This window comes from Chinchilla lanigera, unplaced genomic scaffold (assembly GCF_000276665.1).
Source record: "Chinchilla lanigera isolate Chin_1 unplaced genomic scaffold, ChiLan1.0 scaffold00146, whole genome shotgun sequence".
NCBI lineage: Eukaryota > Metazoa > Chordata > Mammalia > Rodentia > Chinchillidae > Chinchilla > Chinchilla lanigera.
This window is the reverse complement of record NW_004955547.1, coordinates 3,022,993-3,036,039: the sequence shown is the minus strand read 5'-3', so window position 1 is coordinate 3,036,039 and position 13,047 is coordinate 3,022,993. Positions and strand designations below refer to the sequence as shown.

Sequence of the window (13,047 nt, the reverse complement as noted above, 5' to 3'; positions counted from 1 at the left end):
GAGTCTTCTGATGTTCATCCATCGCTGCCTGTCAGTGACAAGCTTGCCTCCCTAGCTGCTTCACAGAGTCCCCAGGCACTATATAGTTACTGAGAGTTAAGTCAGTCTACATGTGCATCTTGCTCTTGTATAAAGCCTTTGATTGCAGCCTGCCTGGAGTTCCCTCAGTGTCACAGAACCAGGAACAGGGAAACACTCCTTATATCCTGTTTACTTTCTCCATGAAAACCCACAAGATGAAGGACAGCTTTGTAGGCCAGCTTGCCTCTGACAAGGTGCCCATCTGCCCACATCACAGTAGTGCTCCGTAGCATCTCTCCTCATAGAGAAGTTCTACCTGGGACAGAAGAGGAGCAAGGAAAGCCATGAGACAGGTCTTAATAGAATCTCGGAACTGTCCTTGGCATGCGTGACCTGGGCCAGGAGGCTTGCACAGGCCTGGGTGACAGCCAGTCTCTTGTGGGTTGGTCCAAAACAGGGAGCAGCATCCTGCAGAAGGTCTCTTTCTCAGGTTGAGAAACCAAATCTTAATCTCCTCTTCTGATGATTGTACAAAAATCAAGTTGCTTGACAGATGCACACACAAACAGGAGAAGTTTGCAATCAAAGCAAGTTGTGGAATGGAGCTGATCAGTGAGATTTTTAATGGCTATTAGCTTGATGATCACTCACCAAGAATAGCTTCCAGGCAGACCAAACCCACGCATAAGTCGGCTCACACCCAGGTAAAGCAACACCCAGTTGAGGAGTATATAAGCGGACCCTTGCAGTCTCCTGACAACAGAATTCAATCTCCAGCTTTGGCTCTCATCAGGAGCCTTTGACTTTCTTCAGTGCGCAAAGGCATCATGAGTTGTCAGATCTCCTGCAGATCTCGAGCAGGAGGAGGATTCCGGGGCTTCAGCAGTGGCTCAGCCATAGTTTCTGGAGGGAGCCGGAGATCCACTTCCAGCTTCTCGTGCTTGAGCCGCCATGGCGGTGGCGGTGGCGGTGGCGGTGGAGGCTACGGCGCAGGCGGCTTTGGCAGTCGGAGTGTGATTGGCCTTGGAGGGAGCAAGAGCATCTCCAGTAGTGTGGCTGGAGGTGGCGGCTTTGGTTCCGGTGGTGGATTTGGTGGCAGAGGAGGTGGCTTTGGAGGCTTTGGAGGTGGCAGCAGCTTCCGAGGAGGCAGTGGCTTTGGAGGCGGTGGTTTCGGTGGAGGCGGCTTTGGAGGAGGCAGCTTTGGAGGAGGCCGCTTTGGAGGCGGCGGTGGACCTGGAGGTTTTGGGGGTCCTGGTGGCTTCGGGCCTGGAGGATTCCCTGGTGGAGGCATCCATGAAGTCTCTGTCAATCAGAGCCTCCTGCAACCCCTCGATGTAAACGTAGACCCAGAGATCCAGAAGAGAAAGTCTCAGGAGCGGGAAGAGATCAAAACTCTCAACAACAAATTTGCATCCTTCATCGATAAGGTCAGTTAGAAGTGGCTCCTTCTGATGTTCAGGGCTGTGGCTTCCAGTGATCGTTGAAAAGGAAGCCATACAGCTTAATTCCTTTTAGGAGCTACTGGAGTGGCTTTGCAGCCCGGCTTGTTTAAATCCCAAACGTGGAAAATAGCTGGGTGTGCAGGATATTTCTGTAACAGTCTGCAGTTAGGCATCACTTGCTTCTTTTCTTTTCTTTTTCAGTCCAAATATTTATAGAAAATTCTGGCAATTATAGGAAAATTGTTACAGGCAATTAATGAATCCAGCAGGTCTGGCCATGTGATTGCAGGTATTGAAAGGGGTTGGTGAGATATTTTCTTCCTCAGTAGTTTTTTCCTTCCTTAGAAATTCATTACTCTATTAAATTCCGTGAAGTGGAACTTGAAATATCTGTTTGAAATTCCAGCCTGCCAGAGAAACATTCTCAATTTGCAAACCCTAAAGTCTTTAATATAATGGTGTCGCTTTGGGTGTTACTGGGCTTTCTCCTATTTCAAGGCAGAGAAACCTGTCTTGTTTGAATTACACAGGAATTTACAGGGCTCTTAAAAACCAGCCAAGGAGCCCTGCCCTCCAGGACCCATGCCTAGCATCCTGGGTTGCAGCTCCAGCAGATACCTGCTTTTGGTTTGCCCCAGAATTTATGGGACATTAGCAGGGATGCAACAAGGATCAGGGAGAAAAATGGCCTGGGGTCTTGGGAGCAGCTGTGAACAAAGCAGTGGGTGTGAAGTAGAAGAGTTCTGTGCATGGAGCCAGTGGTAGTATTAGGAATTTTGTGCATGGGAAGAACCAGTGGTAGCATTAGGTGTCCATAGAACTTTCCAAGTGTGAAGGTAGGGAGCTCAGAAGCTCTGCCAGGCACTCTCCAGGCTCCCTCTGGCTGTAGCGGATGCAGCTTTGTGACTGTCTTCTGTCCCCAAGCAGCACCAGAGCTGCCCAATGCAGGTGTCTTGCTAGTGTGAAAGGTGGCCTGGGCCTTATGTGTTCTTCCTCCCCGCATGGCAGGTGCGCTTCCTAGAGCAGCAGAACCAGGTACTTCAGACCAAATGGGAGCTACTGCAGCAGATTGATGTGGGATCCCGCACCACCAACCTGGAGCCCATCTTCCACGCCTACATCAACCAGCTCCAGAAGCAGGTGGATGCGCTCACTTCAGAAAAAAATGCACAGGATTCAGAGCTGAACAATGTACAGGATCTTATGGAGGATTATAAGAAAAAGTAGGTGGCTGAGTAAATCCTGAGTGGAAATAGATACTGAACAGAACCAGCCAATCACTCATCTACCATTTGCATTTGTGTGATAAAAGGGCTTGGCAGCTGCATATTTGTTGATTATTTATGAGGAAGACATAAAGTTTCAGAGATCTTATTTCTTTTTACATGGTTGAGAGTTAACTTGTAGAAATCCATTCTCATTTGGGGTATGAATTTTGGTGTTTATTATGCCTGGAGAATGGGACATTTGGGATGAATGCAGTAGAAAAAGGAAAAGAAAAAAAAGACCCAGAACCAATCTTACTGTTGTATCACTTTGGTCCCAACAGGTATGAGGATGAAATCAACAAACGCACATCTGCTGAGAATGATTTTGTGACACTTAAAAAGGTGAGCAAGGGCATGTCATGGCCGGGGTGGGAACCGGGTATGTCACGTCACACTGTGTCCAGATAGACACACCAGAAAACAGTGATAAGTACACATAGCGCAGCCAGAGAAAGGGGTGAGATATGCCTGTCTCTGGTTCTCTTAGGGCAGAAAGTCTCTACAATTTGATATTCTGAAGCTCATCTTCTAAGATGTTCTGCATATTTGACAGAACACTACTGTCACTCCCCTATGTAAAGCCTATATTAGATCAAAAGAAATGCAAACACAGAAAGCACTTTATTCTCCTTTGAAAGGGTTGGGGAGGAATGAGACGTCCCTTAGAATGCCTGCTTACAGTTGCTGTTGGTTGTGCTGACATAGGTTTGAGCAGAAGGCCTGAAAGCATGGCTTCTCAGCCTGGTTCCTTCAAAGGACTCATGTATAATTAAGAAACCTCAGGAGAGGCAGGGTGAATAGATAGGATGGGAGGGTTGAGGACTGTGGAAGGGCAAAGAGGCCACTGTGCCCATTGAGCAAACACACTATGTCTCAGACAGGAGGGAAAGACTGGTTAGAAAAGCTTGATCCCATGCAAGTGCTTTGGGTTACGGATGGGACATTACGTAGCAGTGCTCATGGGCAGAGGGGGATGGTAGACTGCATGCCAGATGAGGGCCCCTCAGGGTGTGGCTCCTTTGGAGGTGCCTGGTATTTTGGAGAGCAGCTATCGGGAACTGGGTTGAAAAGAACAACAGAGAAGCTGAGATCCTTACGGGGGCAAGGTAGGGGGCATGCGTTTCACCAGAGGCTCTGGGCCTTCTGTTCAGGATGTGGACAGTGGCTACATGAACAAGGTGGAGCTGCAGACCAACGTGGACACACTGACACAGGAGGTTGACTTCCTGAGAAGGCTCTATGAGGCGGTAAGGAGGTTTTTCCTAGACAGGCCTATACTTCCACACTTCCCATTGAGTCCTATTCACTTGGTGAAAAGGTGATAGAAGTGGGGTTTATGGGCTGGCTGACTTCCAATAGTCATGTTTCTCGTCCACTAGTGGGGGAGGAGGTACACAGCACAGGCACTGGGGGAGAGGAACTTTTCTCCTTTAGATGTCACAGGAGGTGAGATTCAGGAAACACCAGGTCAAGTTCTCATCCCTCCATCTCCCATAGGTCCACCTCCCCTTAAGAAGGGGCCTGTTCTATGTGTCATGTGCTGCACAGGTGAAAATGCAGCATCTCCCCACCTTCCTGGACTAAGGGCATATACCATTTCTGAAATAGGATGTAAAATTTAAGGTATTAAATGGAGCATGGACCAGCTTTCTGGGGGCATTGACTGGTGTACGTGGTGAAGACAGCTAAGTAGTAGGCTCAGAAATATGGATTTCCCTCTTCTTTCCATACAGTTCTGAGGACAACCTTGCTAGAGGCTGTGAAATGATGGTGATGTCACTTTTCATCCCACCCAGGAGATGCTTAGTCTGAGAGTCTGTGTGTTTCACTAACACGAGGTGGGGAGGCCTTCTCACTATCTGTGGTATGGGCAGAAAGTCATGGCCACACTTCATTATGTGTTGTAGGAAATGTCCCAGGTACACGAGACTATCACAGAAACCAACGTTATCTTGTCCATGGACAACAACCGCAACCTGGACCTGCAAGGCATCATTGCTGATGTCAAGTCCCAGTACGAGGATATTGCCCAGAAGAGCAAGGCTGAAGCTGAGACCCTGTACCACAGCAAGGCAAGTACAGGAGAAGCAGGGGCAGCCCCAGCTCCTTACAACAAACCAGGCTTCATCCTGAGTCAGGATGTATACAGTGGGATTGCCGGTGTGTTTCACCAATGAAGTTGGCCATCCTTCTCAAGAGAGTGTTGAGAATGGCACCAAGTTCTTGGGGAAGATGTGAGATCATCACCAACCTCCCATGAATATGACCACCACTTTCAGCCAGTTGCCAACCTTTCCTTAGCTGAAGCCAAGCTTCTCCCAGGCTGGAGGGGGTGTGACCCGTCCTCCTTTTCCCCCATTAGTATGAGGAGCTGCAGATCACTGCAGGGAAACATGGAGACAGCGTGAGAGAGCTCAAGATGGAGATCAGTGAGCTGAACCGCATGATCCAGAGGCTTCAAGGGGAGATCTCGCATGTGAAGAAGCAGGTGAGGCCTGGTCTGTACAATGGACCTAAATGTGCTGGTTGAGTGGGGGTTAGGTGGAGTGGGGTAGTTGTATCTCTGAGTGTGCGGTTGTGTGTGTATGTGTGCATATGTGTGTGTGTGTGTGTGTGTGTGCATGTGTGAAACTGAGACATTCTCAGCTAAACATAATTTAAGGCTATAATATTTAGAGGGGTCTAAAGGACATTCTAGAAAAAGGATCAGCAAGGGAAGAGAATTGTGTTCAATTTTTGGTTGTCTACTCAGGTAAAGGGGGAAATAGCAAATCAAGCACAGGTTAGCTTGACTTGCTATGCATTTCAGATGTAGTTTCCCATTTGTGGGTGGCACAGGCTCTGGGCAGCATCCAACTGGTTTCATGGAGGACATTGAGTGTTTTAGGGAGCTGATCTGGGGCTGGCCATTGGCCTTGGGACAGAAAATGAGGGGCAGAGTAGGCTCCAGAAGCAGGAGAATTTCTGCAAAGCAGCCTGCATAGAGTGTCTTCATTTGCATCTACAAAGTGGGATAACTCCTGGCCCTATGCTGTGAGGGTCAAGGCCATCCTTGGGAGCCCCGCTGGGCCCAGGCAAAGGGAAGGTGTGAAGAAGAGGTCCTGGAGACAGCAGCAAGTTTTAGCACAGTTGTTTGCAACATCCGCTAGCCCCAAGGGTGTCCAGCACCTCTGGAGCCAGTGATTCTCTCCTCCCACACTGAACATCTCTGCTCCTTTCCGCATCTGCCAGGCTGACTCCACTGTCTGTACAGAAAGAAACCTTCCCTCCTTTCTTCTTCCTTCTCTTACAGTGTAAGAGTGTACAAGAGGCCATTGCCGATGCTGAGGAGCGTGGAGAACGTGCCATCAAAGATGCCCAGAACAAACTCACAGACCTGGAGGAGGCCCTGCAGCAGGCCCGGGAGAACCTGGCCCGGCTGTTGCGAGACTACCAGGAGCTGATGAGCGTCAAGCTGGCCCTGGACATCGAGATTGCCACCTACCGCAAGCTGCTGGAGGGCGAGGAGTGCAGGTGAGGGGCACTGGGAGCGGAGAAGGTGCCCAGGTCTAGTTTCTCCTTTCTCCTGGAACTAGGGCCAGAGTGAGGGCAGGCAAAGCAGAGGGTGGGGCCAGCAGGCACTTACAACGCTCTTCATAGAGCAACTCAGGACCCAGAACATTAGTGTAGAGTTGTACAACAAGGCCTTTTGAAACAAAGTGAACCAGGCAAATAATTATGCATTTTCTGAGTGAGAAAGCAAAATCACGTGAAAATGGAATGGTTTTAGAAAATCTGAAATGTAGTCTCCTCTGCTTACTATTAGAATGTGCTCACTGTCTGGGACATGCTAACTCCAGTAGGTGCAGACCTGATTCTTTGCAGGTTTCAAGAGATGCAATGAATCAATGTCAAATCTTCAAAGAGGGGCCCCTTACTTCCCCTGTAGTCTAAAAACTTTGTGGTGTTATCAGTACCCCTGGTGATTTCATGTGGCAGAAGCAATTGGAAGGGGAAAAGCCACCCCGGGTCATCCACAAACCATTGTAACAAAGGGAGCAGCTTTTTCTGACTGTTGCCCTGTGTCTGGCTGGTAACAGGGAGGAGGAAAGGCTCCAGGGCAGCAGAGGACGGGGAGGGAGAGAGGAACAGGTAGGCTGTACAGAGCTGTAGTTCTTTCTGAATTGAATATTCACAGGAAAACCTCATTTAAAAATTTTAGAGAGGGAATTCTGAATAACGGACCCCTAAAATAGATTTAAAGAAATGTCTTTGCACAGTCAGAAGTGAATTTGGTGTTCAGTCACTCTGAATCAATGTTCATTCTAATCCAAGGAAAAGCTTGGGATAGATTGAGATGCCAGGCTGTGCATATAACTGTGGGGTCTGTCACCATCTTTGGCATCAGGCAGCATAGAAGGGAGTGGGATGTATAAGCCTCTGCAGGCTGATCATATTGACTAATCTGCACACTTGGAGATGGAAGTCATAAAATATGATGCATGCAGAGTCTACCCACCCTGCCACAAGTTCTTTTCTTTCTCTCCCTAACAGGATGTCTGGAGAACTCAGTGACAATGTGACTGTGTGTAAGTAGTGGGGTGTGGTCCTGTTGTACGTGGCAGTGTGTGGGGTAGAGGTGGGCAGTGCAGTCAGAACACTATCTCTCCTGCAGCCGTGACAAGCAGCACCATCTCTTCAAATACGACATCCTTTGGAGGCCAAGGTTCTGGAGGCAGAGGATCCAGTCATGGAGGAGGAGGAGGATATAGCTCTGGAAGTAGCAGTTATGGCTCTGGAGGCAGAAGATCGGGCTCCAGAAGTGGTGGAGGAGGCTCTAGCTTTGGCAGTTCCAGAGGAGGCTCCAGTTCTGGAGGAGGATATGGCTCTGGCAGTGGTTCTGGAGGTGGTAGAGGGGGCTCTGGTTCTGGAGGTGGATATGGCTCTGGTGGTGGCTCTAAAGGAGGTTCCAGCTCTGGAGGAGGATTTAGCTCCAGAGGTGGTTCCCGGGGAGGCTCTAGCTCTGGAGGGGGAGTTTCTAGCCTTGAAAAGGTTGGTTCTGCCTCTGTTGAAGGTTTCAGTTCTGGTGCGACCTTCTCTTTTAGATAAAGATGGGGCCTTCCTGGTTCTTCCACTCTAGAATACGGAAGCCTGTTTCCTTCCCTCTAACTGACAGCATGACAAATTTGCTATCCACCTCTGATGGCAAATGAATGCTCATATACAGTTTCTAAAGGTCTTCTTTTGAAATCAATTACTGTAGTTAGAGACAGTGACACTCATTGTTTTCTGGGGGAAGAATCTGCATTGTCCAAGTTGGTCTTCCAATCATGCCTCTACTCCTGGTCCCCCTGTCTCTTTGCTTTTCCCACTTGGGGGTCCTCTTCTGGAAAGGTATTCTATTGAGGACCCCAGGGCTGCCCACTGATGTCATCTCAAAGCCCGTGCCTCTCTCATGGAGGTGCCCTAGGAAGGGTGCTTCTGTGTACATAGCCCCTCTTATCAACTCCACTTCTGAGTGCTGTGGTCTGGGTGTCTGCACAATAAATTCATTTGCAACTTATGTCATGTGATGTTTGTTTTATGCCAAGGAATGGTGGGGGTGAGTAGCCACAGAAGGAAGAGATTTGGACATGATGAGAAGAAGGTCTCCTTGATGAGGGCAACACTCCCAAGGGAGTGTTGCATCCCGGAGCCCATGGTGTTTTCCTCTGGAAGGAAGGAAGCGAAGCTGGTCCTGGAGTCTGGGCCAGATGTGATGTTCTCAGAGAATATTGGCTAGGCAGTGGTCATAGGGATTTATGGAAAATTCTCCTTCTAGAAAGAATCACTGTAGTCATTTCTTTTCAGTGCAAACCAGCTGAGCCACTGAGCATCCACCCGGGCTTCTGTAGCTCTGAACTTCCCAGGCAGAGTTCTCTCAGGCCACCATGAACTAGGGGCTCTCTAGTTCTGCACAGATCCCCCATTTCTGCAGGTGTGCACCTCCTGGATGCTCTGTGTATCTCTGAAATGGATTGCTTGGGGAGTGTGTGCAGAATCTGACATGGTCTCACTTAACAGACTTGTATTTTCTCAGCAGAGTAAGTCCCATCCCAGTCAGCAAATAAAGGATCCTTCTTCCCTAATCCAGGGCTCCTTGGATCCCTGGCCCTCAGCCACTCCAGTTAGGGTGGGCTTCTCCTGTCGGTTTGGAGACGATTTCAGTTCCTTCCCCAAAAGGCTTTATTACCTGCCTTGGGCTTCGAGGGAGATAGGAATGGTTGGGCAAGGGATTGGTAGTGGGCCAACCAGAGTTGCCCAATGGGAGTTGATGGCTTGGGTGCGGTTAGGATATGCATGTAGTGTTCACACTCAGCAGATAAGGTTTTAGATAACGCAGAAAAAAATTCCTAAGGATTCTTTTTGTTTCTTATTCCATTCCAGCTTTGAGACCTTGGAAAGGCCTGTTTGAGCCTGTGACCTCTTTCTTGTCCCCCTGAGGACACAGGGGTAGCTTTTAGCAGTGCATGGGGTAGCTCTCATAGGGAGCTGTCATTGTCACAGACCAAGCTGACAGTGCTGGCAGAAGGGGCTCCAAGGGCGTCTCCTAGCAAGGTGACAACACAGGAGGCTGAGCATTCTCAGGTGATCGGCTGCTTTGAGCAGGGCCCCTGGAAATGTCCAGGGCTCAGTCAGGTGGAAAGGTCTGCGGAGGTTAGGGTGCAGACTGGGAAGGGGAGTATAGGTGGGTGGCTCTTAAACAGAGCACAGCACTCAGAAAGCAGAGTCAACAAGAGGGGCTATGTGTACAAAAGCAAGGCTCCACAGGCCACCTCCAGGAGAAAGGTATAGGCTTAGTGGTGCAGAAAGCCTCATCCTGGGGGTGAGGAGACTTAAACACTGACCTTCAGCCTTAGGGATCCTGTTGTATGACATTGAATAAAGTCATTTCTTATCCTAAAGCTCAATTTCTGTATCAGTTTATGGGAGCGGAATGAGATTGTCAGTCTAGATCCTTCCAGCTCTGATGGCAAGAATTGACCTGTGCTTCTTTCAGACTCTGGCCTGATGAGCATGTGGGACACAGTGTCAGGGAAGAGGCATAGAAACTCTGTGTGAGGATGCATGTGGCAAAAAATTTCAAATTTTCCACTTTGGATCAGCACAAGCCTGATGGACCATGGGTGAGGCAAGGGATTGCCCTTGGTGACATGGGAACCATGACAGTGCCTCCCACAGGGAGCTTAGGGTCCATGTAGGGACAGATGAGAAACTTACAAACGGCTCTGCCTCCAAGGCAGAATGTAATTAAAAACTAATCTGGGAGCAGTAGTGGACACTAAAGTCATCTACCCATTTATTAACAACGCATATTCTTGGCTCCATTCTCCTCCCCCAATATTTACCACAGAGGATTGGAATAGAGCCTGGAAATCTGCATTGTAATAAGCTCCTGGATACTTCTGTGGCTAGTGATGAAGAGCCACACTTTGGAAAGTACTGATAGAGAGGTTATGGGAACAGGATATGGTGGGTTCAGTCTCTGGCACCTTGAAATTTTTCACTCAGTGAAAACTTGATGATCAGATAGGACCTGGAACAAGTTAATTCATCACCAGCCTTGATTACCCACTTGTAAAACAGTACTAACAATATCTTTTCATAGGGCTGTTGGGAAGATTATACACATTAATAAAGGATAAATGTTTATTCTGTAAGACCTGGGCCTTTGCAAGTGTGCTCTCATTATTATGACATTATTATGCAGTTATCTTTACTACTAAGGTATTTATTGTTATTATAAGTTATAGAGAATATTATGAGACTGAGGAGGTTTGTGGATGAGATGACTTCACATCCAAGCACTGAGGAATGTATAGAGTTAAGTAAGAAATAATGACAATACTGCATAAGCTTTTACAGAAGATTGAAGAAGGAATATTTTTCACTTTGATTTATAAGGCCAACATTATCTTAGTTCTAAAATTATATAAAGAATAAGCTAAGAATCTATAGCCCTCAAGAACACAGATTTGAAAATTCTCAACAAAGTATGAGTAAATGCAATGTAGAAATGTGTAAAAATTTATAGTACATCATGGCTGTGAGGTTTGTCTCAGAAAGGAAAGACTCAACTTCAGGAATCAATTACTCTATTCACCATATTGACATATAGTAGAGTAAAAACACACATGACCTTCTGATTTATTGCAAAAGTATTAGACAAAATTCAACATACATTTATTGTGAGAACAAACAAACCAAGTAACAACAGAGCAAACTAGGAGTTGAAAGGAAGCTCCCAGGCAATTCTCTAGCAGACTTGGTACTTCATCTTCTGGGATCCACAACAGATTGCCTCAGCACGTCACCGTCAGACTGGATCGCTAAGCCTCAAAATCACATGAGTCAGTTATGTAAAATAAATCTCTTCCAGATAGATAGAGATAGAGCTAAAGCTGGAGAAGGAGAGGGAGAGGGAGAGGGAGAGGGAGACAGAGAGTGGGGAAAGAGTTTCCTGCCATTGAGACACAGAGAAAAGAGATCATTTTCTTTAGCTTCACCCAGTACTGGGATGGCTGGCTTGATCTGGGACTGGGGAAAGGCTGGAGAGGCATGTGGGGTGGTGCTACCAGTCTTGGAGCAGTACCACTGAGTAGTGGACTGGGCATGGGCAGGATACAATGAGTAGCTGCCCCAGCTACTCTCAGTGAGAATTGATGCAATTCTCAGAATGAGACTAAACTATTAGTCAGGGATCAGGCCTAGAGAGTCCTCTCTTCTGAACCCCAGGAAGACTTTGCTTATTATTTTGGTTGTTTCTGTGCCAAAAGGCTAGCTGGAGAAGTCACTGACAACGTGAGCTACTGTGAATAGTCAGGACATCTCCTTTGCTGATGAGTTCGGTGTCACCCCATTTTTCTAAGAGAAAGAGTGAGGAGCGGCCTTCAGCTTGGAGACTGGGGACCGTGGACCCTGAACTCATCTGCAGGCACTGGCTGCATGGCCTTGATCAAATCGCCTCTTCTCTTGTGGCCCTATGGAGAGGGTAGGAAAAAGGAGCCACAAAGGCCCTGTGCACACAGGCTCTCCTGCTTGCCTCCAGGTAGAGGAAGTGGAGACCCTGCCTGCAAGACCTGTGATTTGGTGATAGAGAAGGGCCCAAGTGCTTGGAGCATGGGGGGATCCTGGCATTTGTAGCCACTGTTCCGTAACGTTTCAGGAAGATGCCTCTCAGAGCTGTGTGCGAGATGGACATTCAGTGACATGAAGCAGTGCTGGGCTTCAGAGCTGCCCTGAGCGTCCCTCTCAGTCTCCTGCAGCATTGATATCAAGCACAGACTTAGCTTCTAGTGCATCTGGATCTGGCTCAGCTCTGGGGGCAGACTCTCAACAGGAGGACCCTGTGCAGCACCTGGAACTGTACTGAGAGTACTGCACGGTACTCAGGAGACACTGGGAACTCCTGAACATCCAGATCCCAAGCTGAGAATTCTGGAGACGCTGGTTCTGGCATGGGCAGTGAGGAGTACACATCAGTGAGAAGCCAGGGCTGCAGCATAGGGCCCCAAAGCCCGTAGGTCTCCTTCTTAGAAGCAATAAGCAGTTCTTGGGCTTGATCTTTCATGATATCAATCTAAACAAGTGTTCCATGGTGTTCATGCCTGCTCTGGCAATTGCTTGGGACAACAGTGTTAAGGGCATACCCTAACCTTAGTACAGAAATAAGAATGAGAGATTGGCAAAGTGCTCATTCAAGCACTCAGCTAGTGAAATAATTACATTTTAATGAAGAAAATTATATACTATGGGGTTTGGGAGTTCTGTGCCGGAGACCTTCCAATGCCAGTTCCCTGACAAAGTCAGGACTGGCAGAGGGTGCCTGCAAAGCAGGGAACACATAGGATGGGTGTGCAGCCTTTCCCTCTACTCTCTATTAATCATAGCTTTCCAAATATTCATTGTGCTATTGATAAAGGATGGTTGGGAACCTGAAGGATCAGAACTGAAAGTAGTTAAGTAATGAGAGCCCAGGGTGAAAGGCACCCCTCCAGCGTTGCAAAGAGAAGTAAAAGCCGCCACAGGTTTGCGTCAGTCTCCTACCTCCTGTGTGGCAATGTTCACCCACTGGAATGGGAGGGGAGCGCTGTGCATGTCCCGGTGGATGGGAAAACATTAGGCGAACATCCTGTGTGTGCTGGACTGGCTCTAGATGGAGATATTGTAAATGTGGGTCCTGTTGTCCAGGACACAAGTGAACAATTCTATGAAAAATTACACCTAATCTAAAACGCCTAGTGATTGATCTTTTTGTTTCCTTTATGTGCTTCAAAAAAGTTGATTTCTGTTAGGGT

The 13,047-nt window shown here is 48.0% G+C and overlaps 1 protein-coding gene across 1 annotated transcript; it reads left to right on the top strand.

Annotated features, from left to right (window-relative positions):
- The first annotated feature begins 795 nt into the window (after positions 1-795).
- Krt2 (keratin 2, type II) lies at positions 796-8,273 on the top strand. Its single transcript, XM_005411955.2, has 9 exons — positions 796-1,448; positions 2,472-2,686; positions 3,013-3,073; positions 3,883-3,978; positions 4,639-4,803; positions 5,094-5,219; positions 6,024-6,244; positions 7,265-7,299; positions 7,386-8,273. The coding sequence occupies exons 1-9, from the start codon at positions 849-851 to the stop codon at positions 7,817-7,819; spliced, it is 1,953 nt and encodes a 650-aa protein (XP_005412012.1). The 5' UTR covers positions 796-848; the 3' UTR covers positions 7,820-8,273.
- Positions 8,274-13,047: the final 4,774 nt, after the last annotated feature.